General features: G+C 48.5%; 2 protein-coding genes across 51 annotated transcripts in view; both read left to right on the forward strand.

The window, feature by feature from the left end:
- The window catches only part of LOC118376059 (myosin phosphatase Rho-interacting protein-like), a 110,677-nt gene that overhangs the window by 36,061 nt on the left and 47,755 nt on the right, over positions 1-26,861 (forward strand). The window contains exons 4-6 of the mRNA XM_052493714.1: positions 11,354-11,505; positions 13,692-13,957; positions 14,145-14,565. Of these exons, the coding sequence (XP_052349674.1) occupies positions 11,354-11,505; positions 13,692-13,957; positions 14,145-14,565 (839 nt within the window). The remainder of the gene's footprint in view (positions 1-11,353; positions 11,506-13,691; positions 13,958-14,144; positions 14,566-26,861) is intronic.
- Positions 824-10,441, forward strand: LOC127915064 (uncharacterized). 50 transcript variants are annotated; one of them, XM_052493480.1, is made up of 5 exons: positions 824-6,792; positions 7,243-7,692; positions 7,743-8,284; positions 8,336-8,435; positions 8,486-10,441. In XM_052493480.1, exons 1-5 carry the CDS (start codon positions 6,692-6,694, stop codon positions 8,634-8,636), a joined length of 1,344 nt encoding a protein of 447 aa, XP_052349440.1. In that variant the 5' UTR covers positions 824-6,691; the 3' UTR covers positions 8,637-10,441. The 50 variants fall into 50 exon arrangements, with proteins under 50 accessions (XP_052349440.1, XP_052349468.1, XP_052349498.1 ...); XM_052493508.1 differs by having other exon boundaries at positions 7,743-8,234; XM_052493538.1 differs by having other exon boundaries at positions 7,743-8,184.

Below are 26,861 nucleotides of genomic sequence, written 5' to 3' on the forward strand. Positions count from 1 at the left end.
AGTCCACACTTTGTCTGACATAATGCTACAACAGAGAGCAGGAAGAGATACCATCCTGAAGATTCCCTATGGTCTGGGACCTCTGCACCAGGTGTTGAATTCATAGTTTGGTCGTTGTCATCCTGACTGAGGTATTTAACCCTACTATTCTGCCGACGGGACTAGAAGCTGTAGTGACTGAGTCTGTCTGCCTGCGGGAGGAAGATAGGAGTAGTGTGTGTGATGCAACAGGGAGGAAGATAGGAGTAGTGTGTGTGATGCAACAGGGAGGAAGATAGGAGTAGTGTGTGTGTGATGCAACAGGGAGGAAGATAGGAGTAGTGTGTGTGATGCAACAGGGAGGAAGATAGGAGTTGTGTGTGTGATGCAACAGGGAGGAAGATAGGAGTAGTGTGTGTGATGCAACAGGGAGGAAGATAGGAGTAGTGTGTGTGATGCAACAGGGAGGAAGATAGGAGTAGTGTGTGTGATGCAACAGGGAAGAAGATAGGAGTAGTGTGTGTGATGCTACAGGGAAGAAGATAGGAGTAGTGTGTGTGATGCAACAGGGAGGAAGATAGGAGTAGTGTGTGTGATGCAACAGGGAGGAAGATAGGAGTAGTGTGTGTGTGATGCAACAGGGAGGAAGATAGGAGTAGTGTGTGTGTGATGCAACAGGGAAGAAGATAGGAGTAGTGTGTGTGATGCAACAGGGAAGAAGATAGGAGTAGTGTGTGTGATGCAACAGGGAGGAAGATAGGAGTAGTGTGTGTGATGCAACAGGGAGGAAGATAGGAGTAGTGTGTGTGTGATGCAACAGGGAGGAAGATAGGAGTAGTGTGTGATGCAACAGGGAGGAAGATAGGAGTAGTGTGTGTGATGCAACAGGGAGGAAGATAGGAGTAGTGTGTGTGTGATGCAACAGGGAGGAAGATAGGAGTAGTGTGTGTGTGATGCAACAGGGAGGAAGATAGGAGTAGTGTGTGTGATGCAACAGGGAGGAAGATAGGAGTAGTGTGTGTGATGCAACAGGGAGGAAGATAGGAGTAGTGTGTGTGATGCAACAGGGAGGAAGATAGGAGTAGTGTGTGTGATGCAACAGGGAGGAAGATAGGAGTAGTGTGTGTGATGCAACAGGGAGGAAGATAGGAGTAGTGTGTGTGATGCAACAGGGAGGAAGATAGGAGTAGTGTGTGTGATGCAACAGGGAGGAAGATAGGAGTAGTGTGTGTGATGCAACCGGGAGGAAGATAGGAGTAGTGTGTGTGATGCAACAGGGATGGCAGTGACGTGTCAAGGCACATATGCCATTTAAAAAGGCAGCTTCCTGCTTCACTCCCACCCCAGAGCAGGCAGTGGTTTCTGACACTACTTGCCACCGGCCCGGGCAATAAAAAATACAATTAAAACCAGAAGAATTGATCGTTTATGGCAGGCCTGGGCAACTCCAGTCCCCGGGAGAGTGATTGGTGGTCACACTTTTACCCCCAGCCCCAGGTAACACACCTGACTCCAACAATCAACTAATAATGATCTTCAGTTAAAAATGCAGTTTAAATCAATGTGTTTGCTAGATGGGGTGGATGGGGAGAAAGTGTGACACCAATCATGCCCCAGAGGACTGGAGTTGCCCAGGACTGATTTATGGAGTAGGTGTACTCCACCTTAATTATATAGGCCTATGGGTTACAACATGACTTATGAGTTAGGCTATCATTCAGCGTCGTAACCGACTTCACTGGGCAAATGCTCACCTTCACTGGCGCGCTGGAGAAGTGTGCTCTTCAAAGATGAATCCCTTTTTCAAGATGGCGTCGTGTGGGCGAGTGGTTTGCTGACGTCAACGTTGGGAACAGAGTGCCCCGTGGTGGTGGAGTTATGGTACGGTCAGGCTTAAGCTAGGGACAACGAGCACAATTGCATTTTATCGATGGCAATTTGAATGCACAGAGATACTGTGACTAGATCCTGAAGCCCGTTGTCGTGCCATTCATCCGCCGCCATCACCTCATGTTTCAGCATAATGCACTGTCCAATGTCGCAAGGATATGTACACAATTCCTGGAAACTGAAAATGTCCTAGTTCTTCCATGGCCTTCATACTCACCAGACATGTCACCCATTGAGCATGTTTGGGATGCTCTGGATCGACATGTACGGCAGCGTGTTCCAGTTCCTGCCAAATTCCAGCAACTTCCCTCAGCCATTGAATAGGAGTTGAAGAGGAGTTGGGACAACATTCCACAGGCCACAATCAACAGCCTAATCAACTCTATGCGAAGAAGATGTCACGCTGTAGGAGGCAAATGGTGGTCACACCAGAAACTGACTGGTTTTCTCATCCACACCCCTACTCTTTTTGTTATTTATTACCAACAGATGCATATATGTATTCTCAGTCATGTGAAATCCATAGATTAGGGCCTAATGAATGTATTTAAATTGACATATTTCCTTAAATGAACTGTAACTCAGTAAAATCTTTGAAATTGTTTCATGTTTAAATTCTATCATGGAAATACATGTATTTCCTGTCACCGCGTCATTTACAGTTTCTATGCCTTTTAGTTTTCTATGTAGACCAATGCATCGGTGAAATTTGAAAATCATCTAAGGATTGTTGTGTTTTTAGGAAGTGATGTTCATTCTTGTAGAATCATGTTCTTCCGTATTGTTATCGTGCTCTTATCAAGTTGTTAACGTTCTTAGAATAGTGTTGCAAATAGTCTGGTAACTTTTCCAAAAAATTCCCTGGTTTACCAGAAATCCTGGTTGGAGGATTCCCATATTTCCTGCTTTATTCCCTTGCAAATCCAGGAATCATACAACCAGAATTTCTGGAAAACCAGGGAATTTTTTGGTAAAGTTACCAGAATTTTTGCAACCCTATTCTTAGCTTTATCTTTACAAAATAGAAACGTGGAAATATTCTGGGGATGAACATGCCTCCTCTTCAATATGTACCCATAGTTCCTCTTCACTGTATTTAATGATACAATATGTACACATAGTTCCTCTTCACTGTATTTAATGATATAATATGTACCCATAGTTCCTCTTCACTGTATTTAATGATATAATATGTACCCATAGTTCCTCTTCACTGTATTTAATGATACAATATGTACCCATAGTTCCTCTTCACTGTATTTAATGATACAATATGTACCCATAGTTCCTCTTCACTGTATTTAATGATATAATATGTACCCATAGTTCCTCTTCACTGTATTTAATGATACAATATGTACCCATAGTTCCTCTTCACTGTATTTAATGATACAATATGTACCCATAGTTCCTCTTCACTGTATTTAATGATACAATATGTACCCATAGTTCCTCTTCACTGTATTTAATGATACAATATGTACCCATAGTTCCTCTTCACTGTATTTAATGATACAATATGTACCCATAGTTCCTCTTCACTGTATTTAATGATACAATATGTACCCATAGTTCCTCTTCACTGTATTTAATGATACAATATGTACCCATTGTTCCTCTTCACTGTATTTAATGATACAATATGTACCCATAGTTCCTCTTCACTGTATTTAATGATACAATATGTTGTAAGTAAAAGCCCTTAGGTGGCGAGTTGATACAATTCCAAGGCTGAGAGGTTAAACCCCCCCCCCCCTCAGATTTATGAAGATGTCAAACATTCCTTTTTATTCTGAGTTTTACTTGTCCATATAAAGTCTGTTAAAATAATGTCTTCGGTGGGGCAATTGGTATCACTGAAAAATGCTGCTTCTCTGTGTGTTCAGTTCATAAAAACGGTGTCACAGAGAGTCTGAGAAAGCAGTTAGCTTTAAATAATTTCCCTCTGTGCAGATAAATATAGCCGGCCCCGTAGAAGGAGGACACAATAGGAAGATATGAAATTGGATCTGTTGAAATCAAACCCACTACAGCACATGGACTGCGGCAGGTAGCCTAGTGGTTAGAGCGTTTGGCCAGTAACTGAAAGGTTGCTGGATCGCATCCGCGAGCTGAAAAGGTAAAAATCTGTCATTCTGCCCCTGAACAAGGCCATTAACCCACTGTTCCCCTGAACAAGGCCATTAACCCACTGTTCCCCTGAACAAGGCAGTTAACCCACTGTTCCCCTGAACAAGGCAGTTAACCCACTGTTCCCCTGAGCAAAGCCATTAACCCACTGTTCCCCTGAGCAAGGTCGTTAACCCACTGTTCCCCTGAGCGAGGCAGTTAACTGGACTGGCCCTCTCTTTCTCTCTCTCTCTCTATCTCTCTGTGTGGACTGGACTGGCCCTCTCTCTCTCTCTCTCTGTGTGGACTGGACTGGCCCTCTGTCTCTTTGCCTGTCTCTCTCTCTGTCTCTCTCTCTGTCTCTCTGTCTGGCCCTCTCTCTCTCTGTGGGGACTAGCTCTGGCACAATTCTAGGATCAGCTTCTCTTCTGCCAATCCTAACCATCAAATTGTATTTGTCACTTGCACCGAATACAACAGGTGTAGTTGACCTTAAAGTGAAATGCTTACTTACAAGCCCTTAACCAACAATGCAGTTTTAAGAAGAAAATAAACTAAAAATAAACTGAAGTAAATAAATAAATAAAAATAACAATTCATTAAGGAGCAACAATAAAATAACAGTAGCGAGGCCATATACAGGGGTACCGGTTAGTCGAGGTAATATGTACATGGTGCTCCGGTACCGCTTGAGAGAACAGTCTATGACCAGGGTGGCTGGAGTCTTTGACAATTTTTAGGGTTCTTCCTCTGACACCACCTGGTATAGACGTTCTGTATGGCAGGAAGCTTGGCCCCAGTGATGTACTGGGCCGTATGTACTACCCTCTGTTGTGTCTTGCGGTCGGAGGGTGGGCAGTTGCCATACCAGGCAGTGCAACAAGTCAGGATGCTCTCGATGGTGCAGCTGTAGAACTTTTTTGAGGATCTGAGGACCCATGCCAAATCTTTTCAGTCTACTGAGGGGGAATAGGCGTTGTCGGGCCTTCTTCATGACTGTCTTGGTGTGTTTGGACCATGATAGTTTGTTGGTGATGTGGACACCAAGGAACTTGAAGCCCCCGTCGATGAGAATGGCATTGTCCTCGGTCTAACTCACTTTGGCTACGGACAACGTAGGTCTAACTCACTAACTCAAAGTGATCACACAGTCGTCCGGATTAGCTGAAGCTCTCGTGCATGTTTCAGTGTTACGTGCCTCGAAGCGAACATAGCAGTTATTTAGCTCGTCTGGTAGGCTTGTGTCACTGGGCAGCTCTCAGCTGTTCTTCCCTTTGTAGTCTGTAGTAGTTTTCAAGCCCTGCCACATCCGACGAGCATCGGAGCCGGTGTAGAATGATTCAATCTTAGCCCTGTATTGACGCTTTACCTGTTTGATGGTTCATCAGAGGGCATAGCGGGATTTCTTATAAGCTTCCAGTTTAGAGTCCCACTCCTTGAAAGGGGCAGCTCTACCCTTTAGCTCAGTGTGGATGTTGCCAGTAATCCATGGCTTCTGGTTGGGGTATGTACGTACAATCACTGTGGGGACGATGTCATCAATGCACTTATTAATGAAGCCAGTGATTGATGTGGTGTACTCCTCAATGCCATTGGATGAGTCCCGGAACATATTCCAGTCTGTGCTAGCATAACAGTCCTGTAGCTTAGCATCTGCGTCATCTGACCACTTCCATATTGAGCGAGTCACTGGTACTTCCTGCTTCGGTTTTTGCTTGAAAGCAGGAATCAAGAGGATAGAGTTATCCAGTCCCCCTCCTCTCTTTCTCTCCCAGTCCCCCTCCTCTCTCTCTCTGTCCCCATCCTCTCTCCCAGTCCCCCTCCTCTCTTTCTCTCTCCCAGTCCCCCTCCTCTCTCTCTCTCTGTCCCCCTCCTCTCTCTCTGTCCCCCTCCTCTCTCTCTGTCCCCATCCTCTCTCTCTCTCTCTGTCCCCATCCTCTCTCCCAGTCCCCCTCCTCTCTTTCTCTCTCCCAGTCCCCCTCCTCTCTTTCTCTCTCCCAGTCCCCCTCCCTCTCTCTCTCTGTCCCCCTCCTCTCTCTCTCTCTGTCCCCCTCCTCTCTCTCTCTCTGTCCCCCTCCTCTCTCTCTCTCTGTCCCCCTCCTCTCTCTCTCTCTGTCCCCATCCTCTCTCTCTCTCTGTCCCCATCCTCTCTCTCTCCCAGTCCCCCTCCTCTCTTTCTCTCTCCCAGTCCCCCTCTCTCTCTCTCTCTCTCTCTCTCTGTCCTCCTCCTCTCTCTCTCTCTCTCTCTCTCTGTCCTCCTCCTCCTCTCTCTCTGTCCTCCTCCTCTCTCTCTCTCTGAGAATAAATAGAATAAATAAAAATGAGAATCAAAATTGTCAACGGGACAACAGTAACAACAATAACCAAGGGTCACAATAACCAGACACTGAACAATAACAACAGTAACAACAGTAACCACAGTAACAACAGTAACAACAGTAACCAAGGGTCACAATAACCAGACACTGAACAATAACAATAAGTATACAGTAGAGGACATGTGCAGGTTGATTGGTCTGTCAGACACTGTCCCTCAACTTATGGCAGGCAGCAATGTAGTGCGCTGCCAACCCACAGCTCTCTGCGTCCTCCCCCAACAGGACGGGTAGCCTGTCCTCGTCAGAGAGGTCTTTGAAACCTTCAATAAGGGTTTTAAATTTGGGGAAATGACACTCTCTCTAATTGTTTTATATTGTTGACATTTTGTCAGGAAATGCAGCTCCGTCTCAGGTTCTGGCAAGGCCTTTCCTCTACAGGGAGCCAGGTTCTGCTGTGGTGCAGTGGTTGCACAGCCTTTCCTCTACAGGGAGACAGGTTCTGCTGTGGTGCAGTAGTTGCAAGGCCTTTCCTCTACAGGGAGCCAGGTTCTGCTGTGGTGCAGTAGTTGCAAGGCCTTTCCTCTACAGGGAGACAGGTTCTGCTGTGGTGCAGTGGTTGCACAGCCTTTCCTCTACAGGGAGACAGGTTCTGCTGTGGTGCAGTGGTTGCACAGCCTTTCCTCTACAGGGAGACAGGTTCTGCTGTGGTGCAGTGGTTGCACAGCCTTTCCTCTATAGGGAGACAGGTTCTGCTGTGGTGCAGTGGTTGCACAGCCTTTCCTCTACAGGAAGCCAGGTTCTGCTGTGGTGCAGTAGTTGCAAGGCCTTTCCTCTACAGGGAGACAGGTTCAGCTGTGGTGCAGTGGTTGCACAGCCTTTCCTCTACAGGAAGCCAGGTCCTGCTGTGGTGCAGTGGTTGCACAGCCTTTCCTCTACAGGGAGCCAGGTTCTGCTGTGGTGCAGTGGTTGCACAGCCTTTCCTCTACAGGGAGCCAGGTTCTGCTGTGGTGCAGTGGTTGCAAGGCCTTTCCTCTACAGGGAGACAGGTTCTGCTGTGGTGCAGTGGTTGCACAGCCTTTCCTCTACAGGGAGAAAGGTTCTGCTGTGGTGCAGTGGTTGCACAGCCTTTCCTCTACAGGAAGCCAGGTTCTGCTGTGGTGCAGTGGTTGCAAGGCCTTTCCTCTACAGGGAGACAGGTTCTGCTGTTATGCAGTGGTTGCACAGCCTTTCCTCTACAGGGAGAAAGGTTCTGCTGTGGTGCAGTGGTTGCAAGCCCTTTCCTCTACAGGGAGCCAGGTTCTGCTGTGGTGCAGTGGTTGCACAGCCTTTCCTCTACAGGAAGCCAGGTTCTGCTGTGGTGCAGTGGTTGCAAGGCCTTTCCTCTACAGGGAGCCAGGTTCTGCTGTTATGGAGTGGTTGCACAGCCTTTCCTCTACAGGGAGCCAGGTTCTGCTGTGGTGCAGTGGTTGCAAGGCCTTTCCTCTACAGGGAGACAGGTTCTGCTGTGGTGCAGTGGTTGCACAGCCTTTCCTCTACAGGGAGCCAGGTTCTGCTGTGGTGCAGTGGTTGCAAGGCCTTTCCTCTACAGGGAGACTGGTTCTGCTGTGGTGCAGTGGTTGCACAGCCTTTCCTCTACAGGAAGCCAGGTTCTGCAGTGGTTGCAAGGCCTTTCCTCTACAGGGAGACAGGTTATGCTGTGGTGCAGTGGTTGCACAGCCTTTCCTCTACAGGGAGACAGGTTCTGCTGTGGTGCAGTGGTTGCACAGCCTTTCCTCTACAGGGAGCCAGGTCCTGCTGTGGTGCAGTGGTTGCACAGCCTTTCCTCTACAGGGAGCCAGGTTCTGCTGTGGTGCAGTGGTTGCACAGCCTTTCCTCTACAGGGAGCCAGGTTCTGCTGTGGTGCAGTGGTTGCACAGCCTTTCCTCTACAGGGAGCCAGGTTCTGCTGTGGTGCAGTGGTTGCACAGCCTTTCCTCTACAGGGAGCCAGGTTCTGCTGTGGTGCAGTGGTTGCACAGGCCTTTCCTCTACAGGGAGACAGGTTCTGCTGTGGTGCAGTGGTTGCAAGGCCTTTCCTCTACAGGGAGCCAGGTTCTGCTGTGGTGCAGTGGTTGCAAGGCCTTTCCTCTACAGGGAGACAGGTTCTGCTGTGGTGCAGTGGTTGCAAGGCCTTTCCTCTACAGGGAGCCAGGTTCTGCTGTGGTGCAGTGGTTGCAAGGCCTTTCCTCTACAGGGAGACAGGTTCTGCTGTGGTGCAGTGGTTGCACAGCCTTTCCTCTTACAGGGAGCCAGGTTTTCCTGTGTCTACCCTTCTCAATGTCAAGGTTTTTCTAAGGTTTTGATCAGTAACCATGGTCAAATAGTTATCCACGGTGTACTGTCGACTTAGGGCCAGATAGCACTGCATTTTGCTTTGTGATTGTGTTTCTCAATAGGTCATGTGGTTTTGTTTTGACTGTGTTGTAATTTGTTTCATTCTGATTGATTGGATGTTCTGGTCCGGAGGCTTCAGTGTGTTAGTAGAACAGGTTAGTGAACTCAGGACCAGCTGGTGAGGGGACTGTTTTCTTTGCTCAGCTCTTGGCATTGCAGGGCTTGGTAATGATATGAGAGGGGGTCACTGTGTTTTAGATGTTTCCAAAACTGAATTGCTCTTTTTTGAGTTTTTGTTATTAGTGGATATTGGCCTAATTCTGCCCTGCATGCATTGTTTGTAGTTTTCCTCTGGACATGTAGGAGAATCTTACAGAACTCTGCATGCAGGGTTTCAATGGGGTGTTTGTCCAATTTGATTAAATCTTGTTTTGCAAGTGGACCCCACACCTCGCTGCCATAAAGTACAATTGGTTCAGTGACATATTCAATTAGTTTTAGCCAAATTTGAATAGGTATTTCAATTTGAATGAGCTTTTTAATGGCGTGGAATGCCCTGCCTGCTTTCTCTCTCAGTTCATTCACTGCCTCATTAAGGTGTCCAGTTGAGCTTATTTTTAAACCTAAGTAATTGTAGTGTGCAGTTCTCTATATATTTTATACCAATTGAGAACATTGGTCTAATTCCCTGAGATCTGGATCTTCTCTGGAAAATCATTATTTTATTCTCTCTCTTCTCACTCACTCACTCACTCACTCACTCACTCACTCACACTCACTCACTGAACTAGAGAACCCATGCTGGGTTTCAGGGGGAGTTCTAGGGTTTTCTGGGAATTATGAGGTGACCGTGATGAATTGTGCCCCTCACCATATGCACATATGCAGACCCACACATGAAAATTAGCAGTAACACACACACATCACACACATACTGAATGAAATGTCATGGCAACTCTGATAACGGTGGTATGACCTTAGTAGGGCCTGATAAGCCCATCATACACGTCCTCTCTCTGTGTGAGAGGGAGGGACAACAACAAACAGGCATATCTGTTATATAGCAGCTCCGGATAGAACACAGACTGAGATCTAGCACCCACCTGTCACAGACTGAGATCTAGAACCCATCTGTCACAGACTGAGATCTAGAACCCACCTGTCACAGACTGAGATCTAGAACCCATCTGTCACAGACTGAGATCTAGAACCCACCTGTCACAGACTGAGATCTAGAACCCACCTGTCACAGACTGAGATCTAGAACCCACCTGTCACAGACTGAGATCTAGAACCCACCTGTCACAGACTGAGATCTAGAACCCACCTGTCACAGCCTGAGATCTAGAACCCGCCTGTCACAGACTGAGATCTAGAACCCATCTGTCACAGACTGAGATCTAGAACCCACCTGTCACAGACTGAGATCTAGAACCCACCTGTCACAGACTGAGATCTAGAACCCACCTGTCACAGACTGAGATCTAGAACCCACCTGTCACAGACTGAGATCTAGAACCCACCTGTCACAGACTGAGATCTAGAACCCACCTGTCACAGACTGAGATCTAGAACCCACCTGTCACAGACTGAGATCTAGAACCCACCTGTCACAGACTGAGATCTAGCACCCACCTGTCACAGACTGAGATCTAGAACCCACCTGTCACAGACTGAGATCTAGAACCCACCTGTCACAGACTGAGATCTAGAACCCATCTGTCACAGACTGAGATCTAGAACCCACCTGTCACAGACTGAGATCTAGAACCCACCTGTCACAGACTGAGATCTAGAACCCACCTGTCACAGACTGAGATCTAGGACCCACCTGTCACAGACTGAGATCTAGAACCCACCTGTCACAGACTGAGATCTAGAACCCACCTGTCACAGACTAAGTTCTAGAACCCACCTGTCACAAACTGAGATCTAGAACCCACCTGTCACAGACTGAGATCTAGAACCCACCTGTCACAGACTGAGATCTAGAACCCACCTTTCACAGACTGAGATCTAGAACCCACCTGTCACAGACTGAGATCTAGGACCCACCTGTCACAGACTGAGATCTAGGACCCACCTGTCACAGACTGAGATCTAGGACCCACCTGTCACAGACTGAGATCTAGGACCCACCTGTCACAGACTGAGATCTAGGACCCACCTGTCACAGACTGAGATCTAGGACCCACCTGTCACAGACTGAGATCTAGGACCCACCTGTCACAGACTGAGATCTAGGACCCACCTGTCACAGACTGAGATCTAGGACCCACCTGTCACAGACTGAGATCTAGGACCCACCTGTCACAGACTGAGATCTAGAACCCACCTGTCACAGACTGAGATCTAGAACCCACCTGTCACAGACTGAGATCTAGAACCCACCTGTCACAGACTGAGATCTAGCACCCACCTTTCACAGACAGAGATCTAGAACCCACCTTTCACAGACTGAGATCTAGCACCCACCTTTCACAGACTGAGATCTAGCACCCACCTGTCACAGACTGAGATCTAGCACCCACCTGTCACAGACTGAGATCTAGAACCTACAGGGCAGTAACCTCTCATCATTGTCCTGGTTCTAGTCTTGTTCTGCTTGAATTTTCTCTGGTCTACATGCTGTCATGTTGGCCGTTATCTGTGGCTGAATATTGTTTGTCTCTTCTTCTCCCTCCAGTCGAGCACTCTTCCCCAGGGAACGGTGAATTTGAACCTGTGTACTGACGTCATCGACGCCGAGCCCAAGACGGGCCAGAAGAACGCTCTCTGTATCATCACTCCTGAGCAGGAGTACTTTATACGAGGGGAGAACAAAGAGATCATCAATGGGTAAGTGTGTGTCTGGTGTGTTTGTTCTCTGCCCTGAACTGAGCCGCTTGTGGTTTATCCCAGGACCCTGACTAACATTCTGTTCCTCTCTCTCTGCCCTGGACTGAACAGCTTGTGGTTTATCCCAGGACCCTGACTAACATTCTGTTCCTCTCTCTCTGCCCTGGACTGAACAGCTGGTGGTTTATCCCAGGACCCTGACTAACATTCTGTTCCTCTCTCTCTGCCCTGGACTGAACAGCTGGTGGTTTATCCCAGGACCCTGACTAACATTCTGTTCCTCTCTCTCTGCCCAGATGGACTGAACAGCTGGTGGTTTATCCCAGGACCCTGACTAACATCCTGTTCCTCTCTCTCTGCCCAGATGGACTGAACAGCTGGTGGTTTATCCCAGGACCCTGACTAACATCCTGTTCCTCTCTCTCTGTCCAGATGGACTGAACAGCTGGTGGTTTATCCCAGGACCCTGACTAACATTCTGTTCCTCTCTCTCTGCCCTGGACTGAACAGCTGGTGGTTTATCCCAGGACCCTGACTAACATTCTGTTCCTCTCTCTCTGCCCAGATGGACTGAACAGCTGGTGGTTTATCCCAGGACCCTGACTAACATTCTGTTCCTCTCTCTCTGTCCAGATGGACTGAACAGCTGGTGGTTTATCCCAGGACCCTGACTAACAACATTCTGTTCCTCTCTCTCTGCCCTGGACTGAATTCTGGTGGTTTATCCCAGGACCCTGACTAACATCCTGTTCTCTCTCTCTGTCCAGATGGACTGAACAGCTGGTGGTTTATCCCAGGACCTTGACTAACATTCTGTTCCTCTCTCTCTGCCCTGGACTGAACAGCTGGTGGTTTATCCCAGGACCCTGACTAACATCCTGTTCCTCTCTCTCTGTCCAGATGGACTGAACAGCTGGTGGTTTATCCCAGGACCCTGACTAACATTCTGTTCCTCTCTCTCTGTCCAGATGGACTGAACAGCTGGTGGTTTATCCCAGGACCCTGACTAACATTCTGTTCCTCTCTCTCTGTCCAGATGGACTGAACAGCTGGTGGTTTATCCCAGGACCCTGACTAACATCCTGTTCCTCTCTCTCTGTCCTGGACTGAACAGCTGGTGGTTTATCCCAGGACCCTGACTAACATCCTGTTCCTCTCTCTCTGTCCTGGACTGAACAGCTGGTGGTTTATCCCAGGACCCTGACTAACATTCTGTTCCTCTCTCTCTGTCCAGATGGACTGAACAGCTGGTGGTTTATCCCAGGACCCTGACTAACATAATGTTCCTCTCTCTCTGTCCAGATGGACTGAACAGCTGGTGGTTTATCCCAGGACCCTGACTAACATCCTGTTCCTCTCTCTCTGCCCAGATGGACTGAACAGCTGGTGGTTTATCCCAGGACCCTGACTAACATTCTGTTCCTCTCTCTCTGCCCAGCTGGACTGAACAGCTGGTGATTTATCCCAGGACCCTGACTAACATCCTGTTCCTCTCTCTCTGTCCAGATGGACTGAACAGCTGGTGATTTATCCCAGGACCCTGACTAACATTCTGTTCCTCTCTCTCTGCCCAGATGGACTGAACAGCTGGTGGTTTATCCCAGGACCCTGACTAACATCATGTTCCTCTCTCTCTGCCCAGATGGACTGAACAGCTGGTGGTTTATCCCAGGACCCTGACTAACATCCTGTTCCTCTCTCTCTGTCCAGATGGACTGAACAGCTGGTGGTTTATCCCAGGACCCTGACTAACATTCTGTTCCTCTCTCTCTGCCCAGCTGGACTGAACAGCTGGTGATTTATCCCAGGACCCTGACTAACATTCTGTTCCTCTCTCTCTGCCCAGCTGGACTGAACAGCTGGTGATTTATCCCAGGACCCTGACTAACATCCTGTTCCTCTCTCTCTGTCCAGATGGACTGAACAGCTGGTGGTTTATCCCAGGACCCTGACTAACATCATGTTCCTCTCTCTCTGTCCAGATGGACTGAACAGCTGGTGGTTTATCCCAGGACCCTGACTAACATTCTGTTCCTCTCTCTCTGTCCAGATGGACTGAACAGCTGGTGGTTTATCCCAGGACCCTGACTAACATTCTGTTCCTCTCTCTCTGCCCAGCTGGACTGAACAGCTGGTGGTTTATCCCAGGACCCTGACTAACATCATGTTCCTCTCTCTCTGCCCAGATGGACTGAACAGCTGGTGGTTTATCCCAGGACTAACAAGCAGAACCAGAAGAAGAAACGCAAGGTGGAGCCCACCACTTCTCAGGAGCCAGGACCAGCTAAAGTGGCTGTGAAGGGAACAGGTATCCCCGAGGGGGGCTCGGAGAACGTTCCGGACTCCAGCTCCATCATCTGGCAGGAGGAGCTGAGCCACAGAGAGGCCGAGGGGGTGGCCTTGTGGCCTGCTGCTGACCTCCCCAGGCTGGGCTCACCACAGCCCTCTACAGGTATGGAGGAACCATGGTACAGTACACATCTAGCCCCATGGTCCCCATCTCTAGTGTGTGTGCTGCGTCAGATATATCTGAAGGGATTGGAATGGTGTTAGCAGGCAACACAGCTGTGAAATATTATAACATTACAATGGAGAGATCATCTGTCTGTCTTTGACCTTCCACCCCAACCCCTTTCCAGGTGACTGTGGTTCCGTGGCCCGTGGCTCAGACGCCAGCTCAGTCAACGCTGACGAGGTGGACCGAAGTGGCCTCCACACCCACCACGACCTCCTGTCTCATACGGGCTCCTGCTCCAGCCTGGGCGGACTGCCCCGCTGCTTCTCCCCGCTCCCCAGCGACCCCTTCCCCTCCGGCAGCTCCCTGCTGTCCAACGGCTCCCACATCAGCGGTTCGGTCAGCTCGCTGGACTCCGACGCAAGCGGCAACACGGTGGCCGGCACAGAGAGGCACCTGGCAGGGCGGTTAGGGCTGGTCCAGGGAGGGCACCATGATACTCCACGGTCCAGGAGGCTGGAGGCCGAGGCCAGGAAGGCAGAGAAGAGGAGCAGAGTGAGGAGTCCTGGTGAGGAGAGAGAGGCCATTTTCAGTCCTGAGAAGAGGTGAGTCTGCCTGCCTGCCTGCCTGTCCTGTCTCTCCTGTCTTAGTTCGGAGAACGAGGCCGTTTTCCGTCCTGAGAGTAGGTGTCTGTCTGTCCGTCCGTCCGTCTGTCCTGTCTTAGTTCAGAGAGAGGCCGTGTTCATTCCTGAGAAGAGTTGTCTACACGTCTGTTCAACCAACTGTCCCCTGTATGCATGTCTGTCCTGTCTTAGTTCAGAGAGGAGGTGATCCTGACTGTCTTTCCTGTCTTAGTTCAGAGAGGAGGTGATCCTGACTGTCTTTCCTGTCTTAGTTCAGAGAGGAGGTGATCCTGACTGTCTGTCCTGTCTTAGTTCAGAGAGGAGGTGAATCTGACTCTCTGTTCTGTCTTAGTTCAGAGAGGAGGTGAATCTGACTCTCTGTTCTGTCTTAGTTCAGAGAGGAGGTGATCCTGACTGTTTGTCCTGTCTTAGTTCAGAGAGGAGGTGATCCTGACTGTCTGTCCTGTCTTAGTTCAGAGAGGAGGTGATCCTGACTGTCTTTCCTGTCTTAGTTCAGAGAGGAGGTGAATCTGACTCTCTGTTCTGTCTTAGTTCAGAGAGGAGGTGATCCTGACTGTTTGTCCTGTCTTAGTTCAGAGAGGAGGTGATCCTGATTGTCCTGTCTTAGTTCAGAGAGGAGGTGAATCTGACTCTCCTGTCTTAGTTCAGAGAGGAGGTGATCCTGACTGTCTGTCCTGTCTTAGTTCAGAGAGGAGGTGAATCTGACTCTCTGTTCTGTCTTAGTTCAGAGAGGAGGTGATCCTGACTGTCTTTCCTGTCTTAGTTCAGAGAGGAGGTGATCCTGACTGTCTTTCCTGTCTTAGTTCAGAGAGGAGGTGATCCTGACTGTCTGTCCTGTCTTAGTTCAGAGAGGAGGTGAATCTGACTCTCTGTTCTGTCTTAGTTCAGAGAGGAGGTGATCCTGACTGTTTGTCCTGTCTTAGTTCAGAGAGGAGGTGATCCTGATTGTCCTGTCTTAGTTCAGAGAGGAGGTGAATCTGACTCTCTGTTCTGTCTTAGTTCAGAGAGGAGGTGATCCTGACTGTCTGTCCTGTCTTAGTTCAGAGAGGAGGTGAATCTGACTCTCTGTTCTGTCTTAGTTCAGAGAGGAGGTGATCCTGACTGTTTGTCCTGTCTTAGTTCAGAGAGGAGGTGATCCTGACTGTCTGTCCTGTCTTAGTTCAGAGAGGAGGTTATCCTGACTGTTTGTCCTGTCTTAGTTCAGAGAGGAGGTTATCCTGACTGTTTGTCCTGTCTTAGTTCAGAGAGGAGGTGATCCTGACTGTTTGTCCTGTCTTAGTTCAGAGAGGAGGTGAATCTGACTCTCTGTCCTGTCTTAGTTCAGAGAGGAGGTGATCCTGACTCTCTGTTCTGTCTTAGTTCAGAGAGGAGGTGATCCTGACTGTTTGTCCTGTCTTAGTTCAGAGAGGAGGTGATCCTGACTGTCTGTCCTGTCTTAGTTCAGAGAGGAGGTGATCCTGACTGTCTGTCCTGTCTTAGTTCAGAGAGGAGGTGATCCTGACTGTCTGTCCTGTCTTAGTTCAGAGAGGAGGTTATCCTGACTGTTTGTCCTGTCTTAGTTCAGAGAGGAGGTTATCCTGACTGTTTGTCCTGTCTTAGTTCAGAGAGGAGGTGATCCTGACTGTTTGTCCTGTCTTAGTTCAGAGAGGAGGTGATCCTGACTGTCTGTCCTGTCTTAGTTCAGAGAGGAGGTGATCCTGACTGTCTGTCCTGTCTTAGTTCAGAGAGGAGGTGATCCTGACTCTCTGTCCTGTCTTAGTTCAGAGAGGAGGTGATCCTGACTGTCTGTCCTGTCTTAGTTCAGAGAGGAGGTGAATTTGACTCTCTGTCCTGTCTTAGTTCAGAGAGGAGGTGAATCTGACTCTGTTCGTCTTAGTTCAGAGAGGAGGTGATCCTGACTGTCTGTTCTGTCTTAGTTCAGAGAGGAGGTGAATCTGACTCTCTGTTCTGTCTTAGTTCAGAGAGGAGGTGATCCTGATTGTTTGTCCTGTCTTAGTTCAGAGAGGAGGTGATTCTGTCCTGTCTTAGTTCAGAGAGGAGGTGATCCTGTTTGTCCTGTCTTAGTTCAGAGAGGAGGTGATCCTGTTTGTCCTGTCTTAGTTCAGAGAGGAGGTGATCCTGTTTGTCCTGTCTTAGTTCAGAGAGGAGGTGATCCTGTTTGTCCTGTCTTAGTTCAGAGAGGAGGTGATCCTGTTTGTCCTGTCTTAGTTCAGAGAGGAGGTGATCCTGATTGTTTGTCCTGTCTTAGTTCAGAGAGGAGGTGATCCTGACTGTCTGTCCTGTCTTAGTTCAGAGAGGAGGTGATCCTGACTGTCTGTCCTGTCTTAGTTCAGAGAGGAGGTATCCTGTTTGTCCTGTCTTAGTTCAGAGAGGAGGTGATCCTGATTGTTTGTCCTGTCTTAGTTCAGAGAGGAGGTGAATCTGACTCTCTGTTCTGTCTTAGTTCAGAGAGGAGGTGAATCTGACTCTGTTTTGTCTTAGTTCAGAGAGGAGGTGATCCTGACTGTTTGTCCTGTCTTAGTTCAGAGAGGAGGTGATCCTGATTGTTTGTCCTGTCTTAGTTCAGAGAGGAGGTGAATCTGACTCTCTGTTCTGTCTTAGTTCAGAGAGGAGGTGATCCTGACTGTTTGTCCTGTCTTAGTTCAGAGAGGAGGTGAATCTGACTGTCTGTCCTGTCTTAGTTCAGAGAGGAGGTGAATCTGACTCTCTGTTCTGTCTTAGTTCAGAGAGGAGGTGATCCTGACTGTTTGTCCTGTCTTAGTTCAGAGAGGAGGTGATCCTGACTGTCTGTCCTGTCTTAGTTCAGAGAGGAGGTGAATCTGACTGTTTGTCCTGTCTTAGTTCAGAGAGGAGGTGATCCTGATTGTCCTGTCTTAGTTCAGAGGAGGTGAATCTGACTCTCTGTTCTGTCTTAGTTCAGAGAGGAGGTGATCCTGACTGTCTGTCCTGTCTTAGTTCAGAGAGGAGGTGAATCTGACTCTCTGTTCTGTCTTAGTTCAGAGAGGAGGTGATCCTGACTGTTTGTCCTGTCTTAGTTCAGAGAGGAGGTGATCCTGACTGTCTGTCCTGTCTTAGTTCAGAGAGGAGGTGATCCTGACTGTCTGTCCTGTCTTAGTTCAGAGAGGAGGTGAATCTGACTCTGTTCTGTCTTAGTTCAGAGAGGAGGTGATCCTGACTGTTTGTCCTGTCTTAGTTCAGAGAGGAGGTGATCCTGATTGTCCTGTCTTAGTTCAGAGAGGAGGTGAATCTGACTCTCTGTTCTGTCTTAGTTCAGAGAGGAGGTGATCCTGACTGTCTGTCCTGTCTTAGTTCAGAGAGTAGGTGAATCTGACTCTGTTCTGTCTTAGTTCAGAGAGGAGGTGATCTGACTGTTTGTCCTGTCTTAGTTCAGAGAGGAGGTGATCCTGACTGTTTGTCCTGTCTTAGTTCAGAGAGGAGGTGATCCTGACTGTTTGTCCTGTCTTAGTTCAGAGAGGAGGTTATCCTGACTGTTTGTCCTGTCTTAGTTCAGAGAGGAGGTGATCCTGACTGTCTGTCCTGTCTTAGTTCAGAGAGGAGGTGAATCTGACTCTCTGTTCTGTCTTAGTTCAGAGAGGAGGTGATCCTGACTGTTTGTCCTGTCTTAGTTCAGAGAGGAGGTGATCCTGACTGTTTGTCCTGTCTTAGTTCAGAGAGGAGGTGAATCTGACTCTCTGTCCTGTCTTAGTTCAGAGAGGAGGTGATCCTGACTCTCTGTTCTGTCTTAGTTCAGAGAGGAGGTGATCCTGACTGTTTGTCCTGTCTTAGTTCAGAGAGGAGGTGATCCTGACTGTCTGTCCTGTCTTAGTTCAGAGAGGAGGTGATCCTGACTGTCTGTCCTGTCTTAGTTCAGAGAGGAGGTGATCCTGACTGTTTGTCCTGTCTTAGTTCAGAGAGGAGGTGATCCTGACTCTCTGTCCTGTCTTAGTTCAGAGAGGAGGTGATCCTGACTGTCTGTCCTGTCTTAGTTCAGAGGTGATCCTGACTGTTTGTCCTGTCTTAGTTCAGAGAGGAGGTGATCCTGACTGTCTGTCCTGTCTTAGTTTGATCCTGACTGTCTGTCCTGTCTTAGTTTGATCCTGACTCTGTCCTGTCTTAGTTCAGAGAGGAGGTGATCCTGACTGTCTGTCCTGTCTTAGTTCAGAGAGGAGGTGAATTTGACTCTCTGTCCTGTCTTAGTTCAGAGAGGAGGTGAATCTGACTCTGTTCGTCTTAGTTCAGAGAGGAGGTGATCCTGACTGTCTGTTCTGTCTTAGTTCAGAGAGGAGGTGATCTGACTCTCTGTTCTGTCTTAGTTCAGAGAGGAGGTGATCCTGACTGTTTGTCCTGTCTTAGTTCAGAGAGGAGGTGATCCTGACTGTTTGTCCTGTCTTAGTTCAGAGAGGAGGTGATCCTGACTGTTTGTCCTGTCTTAGTTCAGAGAGGAGGTGATCCTGACTGTTTGTCCTGTCTTAGTTCAGAGAGGAGGTGATCCTGTTTGTCCTGTCTTAGTTCAGAGAGGAGGTGATCCTGATTGTCCTGTCTTAGTTCAGAGAGGAGGTGAATTTGACTCTCTGTCCTGTCTTAGTTCAGAGAGGAGGTGAATCTGACTCTGTTCGTCTTAGTTGATCCTGACTGTCTGTTCTGTCTTAGTTCAGAGAGGAGGTGAATCTGACTCTCTGTTCTGTCTTAGTTCAGAGAGGAGGTGATCCTGACTGTTTGTCCTGTCTTAGTTCAGAGAGGAGGTGATCCTGACTGTTTGTCCTGTCTTAGTTCAGAGAGGAGGTGATCCTGACTGTTTGTCCTGTCTTAGTTCAGAGAGGAGGTGATCCTGACTGTTTGTCCTGTCTTAGTTCAGAGAGGAGGTGATCCTGTTTGTCCTGTCTTAGTTCAGAGAGGAGGTGATCCTGATTGTCCTGTCTTAGTTCAGAGAGGAGGTGATCCTGATTGTCCTGTCTTAGTTCAGAGATGAGGTGATCCTGATTGTCCTGTCTTAGTTCAGAGAGGAGGTGATCCTGACTGTCTGTCCTGTCTTAGTTCAGAGAGGAGGTGATCCTGACTGTCTGTCCTGTCTTAGTTCAGAGAGGAGGTGATCCTGTTTGTCCTGTCTTAGTTCAGAGAGGAGGTGATCCTGATTGTTTGTCCTGTCTTAGTTCAGAGAGGAGGTGAATCTGACTCTCTGTTCTGTCTTAGTTCAGAGAGGAGGTGAATCTGACTCTGTTTTGTCTTAGTTCAGAGAGGAGGTGATCCTGACTGTTTGTCCTGTCTTAGTTCAGAGAGAGGTGATCCTGATTGTCCTGTCTTAGTTCAGAGAGGAGGTGAATCTGACTCTCTGTTCTGTCTTAGTTCAGAGAGGAGGTGATCCTGACTGTCTGTCCTGTCTTAGTTCAGAGAGGAGGTGAATCTGACTCTCTGTTCTGTCTTAGTTCAGAGAGGAGGTGATCCTGACTGTTTGTCCTGTCTTAGTTCAGAGAGGAGGTGATCCTGACTGTCTGTCCTGTCTTAGTTCAGAGAGGAGGTGATCCTGACTGTCTTTCCTGTCTTAGTTCAGAGAGGAGGTGATCCTGACTGTCTGTCCTGTCTTAGTTCAGAGAGGAGGTGATCCTGACTGTTTGTCCTGTCTTAGTTCAGAGAGGAGGTGATCCTGATTGTCCTGTCTTAGTTCAGAGAGGAGGTGAATCTGACTCTCTGTTCTGTCTTAGTTCAGAGAGGAGGTGATCCTGACTGTCTGTCCTGTCTTAGTTCAGAGAGGAGGTGAATCTGACTCTCTGTTCTGTCTTAGTTCAGAGAGGAGGTGATCCTGACTGTTTGTCCTGTCTTAGTTCAGAGAGGAGGTGATCCTGACTGTCTGTCCTGTCTTAGTTCAGAGAGGAGGTGATCCTGACTGTCTTTCCTGTCTTAGTTCAGAGAGGAGGTGAATCTGACTCTCTGTTCTGTCTTAGTTCAGAGAGGAGGTGATCCTGACTGTTTGTCCTGTCTTAGTTCAGAGAGGAGGTGATCCTGATTGTCCTGTCTTAGTTCAGAGAGGAGGTGAATCTGACTCTCTGTTCTGTCTTAGTTCAGAGAGGAGGTGATCCTGACTGTCTGTCCTGTCTTAGTTCAGAGAGTAGGTGAATCTGACTCTCTGTTCTGTCTTAGTTCAGAGAGGAGGTGATCCTGACTGTTTGTCCTGTCTTAGTTCAGAGAGGAGGTGATCCTGACTGTTTGTCCTGTCTTAGTTCAGAGAGGAGGTGATCCTGACTGTTTGTCCTGTCTTAGTTCAGAGAGGAGGTTATCCTGACTGTTTGTCCTGTCTTAGTTCAGAGAGGAGGTGATCCTGACTGTTTGTCCTGTCTTAGTTCAGAGAGGAGGTGAATCTGACTCTGTCCTGTCTTAGTTCAGAGAGGAGGTGATCCTGACTCTCTGTTCTGTCTTAGTTCAGAGAGGAGGTGATCCTGACTGTTTGTCCTGTCTTAGTTCAGAGAGGAGGTGATCCTGACTGTCTGTCCTGTCTTAGTTCAGAGAGGAGGTGATCCTGACTGTCTGTCCTGTCTTAGTTCAGAGAGGAGGTGATCCTGACTGTTTGTCCTGTCTTAGTTCAGAGAGGAGGTGATCCTGACTCTCTGTCCTGTCTTAGTTCAGAGAGGAGGTGATCCTGACTGTCTGTCCTGTCTTAGTTCAGAGAGGAGGTGATCCTGACTGTTTGTCCTGTCTTAGTTCAGAGAGGAGGTGATCCTGACTGTCTGTCCTGTCTTAGTTCAGAGAGGAGGTGATCCTGACTGTCTGTCCTGTCTTAGTTCAGAGAGGAGGTGATCCTGACTCTCTGTCCTGTCTTAGTTCAGAGAGGAGGTGATCCTGACTGTCTGTCCTGTCTTAGTTCAGAGAGGAGGTGAATTTGACTCTCTGTCCTGTCTTAGTTCCTGACTCTTTTCGTCTTAGTTCAGAGAGGAGGTGATCCTGACTGTCTGTTCTGTCTTAGTTCAGAGAGGAGGTGAATCTGACTCTCTGTTCTGTCTTAGTTCAGAGAGGAGGTGATCCTGACTGTTTGTCCTGTCTTAGTTCAGAGAGGAGGTGATCCTGACTGTTTGTCCTGTCTTAGTTCAGAGAGGAGGTGATCCTGACTGTTTGTCCTGTCTTACTTCAGAGAGGAGGTGATCCTGACTGTTTGTCCTGTCTTAGTTCAGAGAGGAGGTGATCCTGACTGTTTGTCCTGTCTTAGTTCAGAGAGGAGGTGATCCTGATTGTCCTGTCTTAGTTCAGAGAGGAGGTGATCCTGATTGTCCTGTCTTAGTTCAGAGATGAGGTGATCCTGATTGTCCTGTCTTAGTTCAGAGAGGAGGTGATCCTGACTGTCTGTCCTGTCTTAGTTCAGAGAGGAGGTGATCCTGACTGTCTGTCCTGTCTTAGTTCAGAGAGGAGGTGATCCTGTTTGTCCTGTCTTAGTTCAGAGAGGAGGTGATCCTGATTGTTTGTCCTGTCTTAGTTCAGAGAGGAGGTGAATCTGACTCTCTGTTCTGTCTTAGTTCAGAGAGGAGGTGATCCTGATTGTTTGTCCTGTCTTAGTTCAGAGAGGAGGTGATCCTGACTGTTTGTCCTGTCTTAGTTCAGAGAGGAGGTGATCCTGTTTGTTTGTCCTGTCTTAGTTCAGAGAGGAGGTGATCCTGATTGTTTGTCCTGTCTTAGTTCAGAGAGGAGGTGATCCTGACTGTTTGTCCTGTCTTAGTTCAGAGAGGAGGTGATCCTGACTGTTTGTCCTGTCTTAGTTCAGAGAGGAGGTGATCCTGTTTGTTTGTCCTGTCTTAGTTCAGAGAGGAGGTGGTCCTGATTGTTTGTCCTGTCTTAGTTCAGAGAGGAGGTGATCCTGATTGTTTGTCCTGTCTTAGTTCAGAGAGGAGGTGATCCTGATTGTTTGTCCTGTCTTAGTTCAGAGAGGAGGTGATCCTGACTGTCTGTCCTGTCTTAGTTCAGAGAGGAGGTGATCCTGTTTGTCCTGTCTTAGTTCAGAGAGGATGTGATCCTGATTGTTTGTCCTGTCTTAGTTCAGAGAGGAGGTGATCCTGTTTGTCCTGTCTTAGTTCAGAGAGGAGGTGATCCTGATTGTTTGTCCTGTCTTAGTTCAGAGAGGAGGTGATTCTGTCCTGTCTTAGTTCAGAGAGGAGGTGATCCTGTTTGTCCTGTCTTAGTTCAGAGAGGAGGTGATCCTGTTTGTCCTGTCTTAGTTCAGAGAGGAGGTGATCCTGATTGTTTGTCCTGTCTTAGTTCAGAGAGGAGGTGATCCTGATTGTTTGTCCTGTCTTAGTTCAGAGAGGAGGTGATCCTGTTTGTTTGTCCTGTCTTAGTTCAGAGAGGAGGTGATCCTGTTTGTTTGTCCTGTCTTAGTTCAGAGAGGAGGTAATCCTGATTGTTTGTCCTGTCTTAGTTCAGAGAGGAGGTGATCCTGACTGTTTGTCCTGTCTTAGTTCAGAGAGGAGGTGATCCTGATTGTTTGTCCTGTCTTAGTTCAGAGAGGAGGTGATCCTGACTGTTTGTCCTGTCTTAGTTCAGAGAGGAGGTGATCCTGACTGTTTGTCCTGTCTTAGTTCAGAGAGGAGGTGATCCTGACTGTTTGTCCTGTCTTAGTTCAGAGAGGAGGTGATCCTGACTGCAATCACTGTTTGTTACCTGGGATATATTTGTCGAGGTAAAGCATTATCTGTTAATCAGGTACTGACATAGGCTGGTAACCAGGTTAGTGGACTGTCTGACTGCTGGGTTAGACTAGCAGAAGGACATCTGTAGAGAATCCCAGAACGCAGCAAGATACACGGTCTCTGCTGCTAAACTCACACAGCTTTGTGACACCCCCCCACCAACACATCTGTGTCAATACACAGACTCTGTCCTCGAGGAAAAGGCTGTGTTTGGTGTAGTCCAGACAGTGTAAGATGTGTGAATGTCTGCGTTCCACAGTTCCCAGTATACTTCACATGGGAATGAACTATGTTGATTATTGCTAGTCATCTTTCCCTGTGGTTTTATCAGGGCTGACGCTCAACATAAACATCCTGAATAAACAGGTTTTGTTCTTTCCATTCGCTCATCATCCGTTCATGATTCTGTTCTAGGAAAGGTTCAAGAGGTCACACACACACACACGCACGCACGGGTGTGCTTCATCCTTTTCCTCCCAGATCCAACCCCTACCCGCCTCATCCCCTCATCCAAAACTAGTCCTGAAAGGAAAAGAGAAACGCGAGGGCAGCGCGAGGGCAGAGCGAGGGCAGTGCAGAGAGAGAGGGCAGGGCGAGGGCAGTGCAGAGAGAGAGGGCAGGGCGAGGGCAGTGCAGAGAGAGAGGGCAGGGCGAGGGCAGAGCGAGGGCAGTGCAGAGAGAGAGGGCAGCGCGAGGGCAGTGCAGAGAGAGAGGGCAGGGCGAGGGAAGTGCAGAGAGAGAGGGCAGGGCGAGGGCAGTGCAGAGAGAGAGGGCAGAGCGAGGGCAGAGCGAGGGCAGTGCAGAGAGAGAGGGCAGAGCGAGGGCAGTGCAGAGAGAGAGGGCAGGGCGAGGGCAGTGAGAGAGGGGCGAGGGCAGCGCAGAGAGAGAGGGCAGGGCGAGGGCAGCGCAGAGAGAGAGGGCAGGGCGAGGGCAGTGCAGAGAGAGAGGGCAGTGCAGAGAGAGAGGGCAGCGCGAGGGCAGAGCGAGGGCAGTGCAGAGAGAGAGGGCAGGGCGAGGGCAGTGCAGAGAGTGTGCAGAGAGAGAGGGCAGGGCAGAGAGAGAGAGAGGGCAGGGTGAGGGCAGGGCAGAGAGTGGGCAGAGAGAGAGGGCAGGGCGAGGGCAGGGGAGAGAGAGGGCAGGGCGAGGGTAGGGCAGAGAGGGCAGGGCAGAGAGGGCAGGGCAGAGAGGGCAGGGCAGAGAGGGCAGGGCAGAGAGAGAGGGCAGGGCGAGGGTAGGGCAGAGAGTGGGCAGAGAGTGGGCAGAGAGTGGGCAGAGAGTGGGCAGAGAGGGCAGAGAGGGTAGGGCAGAGAGGGTAGGGCAGGGCAGGGCAGAGAGGGTAGGGCAGAGAGAGAGGGCAGGGCAAGGGCAGTGCAGGGATGTCCAGTAGACTGACGGTCCATTTGGTTTCATTTGGAAACTCTGTCACTCTGGAACCCAGCAGCCAACTAGCACTTTAGTACTGAATTACAGAACCAGTCAATGGTTTGGATACACCTACTCATTCCAGGGTTTTTCTTTAGTTTTACTATTTTCTAAAAACTATTCAATAACACATATGAAATCATGTAGTAACCAAAACAGTTACTACAAATTTGCATATTTTATATTTGAGATTATTCAAAGTAGCCACCATTTGCCTTGACAGCTTTGCACACTCTTAGCATTCTCTCAACCAGCTTCATTAGGTGGAATGCACCTGGAATGCATTTCAATTAACAGGTTTGCATTTTTAAAAGTTAATTTGTGGAATTTATTCCCTTAATGTGTTTGAGTCAATCAGTTGTGTTATGACAAGTTTGGGTGGTATACAGAAGATAGCCCTATTTGGTGAAAGACCAAGTCCATATTATGGCAAGAACAGCTCAAATAAACCAAGAGAATAAGCCCTACCCTCCGGCGCCAAAGATGGCTGCCGTCTTATCGGCTCTTAAACAACCATGCTATTTTGTTTGTTTTTACGCGTTGTTCATAACTTGATTTGTCCATAATGTTGCTGCTACCATCTCTTATGACCGAAAAGAGCTTCTGGACATCAGAACTGGGATGAGGAGTTCTTCATCAAAGAGTCGAATGCGAGGGATATACTACAGACACCCGACCAGGCCCAGATCCCTGCGATTCGCTGGAAAATGAAACGTAGGTTTCGCGGAAAGAGATCAGGATGCCATGTGAGGATTAGGCGACGAGTGGCTAATCTGCCCTTCGTTCTGCTAGCTAACGTTCAATCACTGGAAAATAAATGGGACGAACTGAAAACGCATATATCCTACCAACGGGACATTTAAAAACTGTAATATCTTATGTTTCACCGAGTCGTGGCTGAACGATGGCATTAAGAACATACAGCTGGCGTGTTATACACTCTATCGGCAGGACAGAACAGCAGCCTCTGGTAAGACACCGAGCGGGGGCCTATGCATATTTGTAAGCAATAGCTGGTGCACGATATCTAAGGAATTCTCAGGGTTTTGCTCGCCTGAGGCAGAGTATCTCATGATAAGCTGTAGAACACACTATCTACCTAGATAATTTATCTGTATGTTTCGTAGCTGTTCACAGACCAAGGCTGGCACTAAAACCGCACTCAATGAGCTGTTTTCCACCATAAGAAAACAGGAAATTTTCTATCAGCATGTTAAATGTGCAACCAGAGGGGAAAAATATTCTAGACCACCTTTACAACACACACAGAGACGCGTACAAAGCTCTCCCTCACCCTCCATTTGTCAAATCTGACGATAACTCTATCCTCCTGATTCCTGCTTACAAGCAAAAATTAAAGCAGGAAGCACCAGTGACTCGGTCATGAAAAAGTGGTCAGATGAAGCAGATGCGAAACTTCAGGACTGTTTTGCTAGCACAGATTAGAACATGTTCCGGGATTCTTCCGATGGCATTGAGGAGTACACCACATCAGTCACTAGCTTTATCAATAAGTGCATCAATGACGTTGTCCACAGTGACTGTACGTACATACCCCAACCAGAAGCCATGGATTACAGGCAACATTCGCACTGAGCTAAACGGAAATCTGCCCCTTTCAAGGAGTGGGACTCTAAACTGGAAGCTTATAAGAAATCCCGCTATGCCCTCTGATGAACCATCAAACAGGTAAAGCGTCAATACAGGACTAAGATCGAATCGTACAACACCGGCTCCGATGCTCTTCGAATATGGCAGGGCTTGCAAACTACTACAGACTACAAAGGGAAGCACAGCTGAGAGCTGCCCAGTGACACGAGCCTACCAGACGAGGTAAATAGCTGCTCACTTCGAGGCAAGTAACACTGAAACATGCATGAGAGCATCAGCTGTTCCGGACGACTGTGTGATCACACTCTCCGCAGCCGATGTGAGTAAGACCTTTAAACAGGTCAACATACACAAGGCCGCTAGGCCAGACAGATTTCCAGGACGTGTACTGCGAGCATGCGCTAACCAATTGGCATGTGTCTTCACTGACATTTTCAACCTCTCCCTGTCTGAGTGTGTAATACCAACATGTTTCAAGCAGACCACCATAGTCCCTATGCCCAAGAACACTAAGGTAACCTGCCTAAATGACAACCGACCCGTAGCACTCACATCTGT

The sequence above is a fragment of the Oncorhynchus keta genome, chromosome 3 (genome assembly GCF_023373465.1).
Source record: "Oncorhynchus keta strain PuntledgeMale-10-30-2019 chromosome 3, Oket_V2, whole genome shotgun sequence".
Lineage (NCBI taxonomy): Eukaryota > Metazoa > Chordata > Actinopteri > Salmoniformes > Salmonidae > Oncorhynchus > Oncorhynchus keta.

Excerpts from the sequence above, each read along its gene's own strand:
- LOC127915064 (XM_052493458.1), top strand. The coding sequence starts at position 6,692 with ATGCAGCTCCGTCTCAGGTTCTGGCAAGGCCTTTCCTCTACAGGGAGC. Across the intron at positions 6,793-7,242 it reads TTTCCTCTACAGGGAGACAG|GTTCTGCTGTGGTGCAGTGG; the intron begins GTTCTGCTGTGG and ends ACAGGGAGCCAG. Across the intron at positions 8,436-8,485 it reads TTTCCTCTACAGGGAGACAG|GTTCTGCTGTGGTGCAGTGG; the intron begins GTTCTGCTGTGG and ends ACAGGGAGCCAG.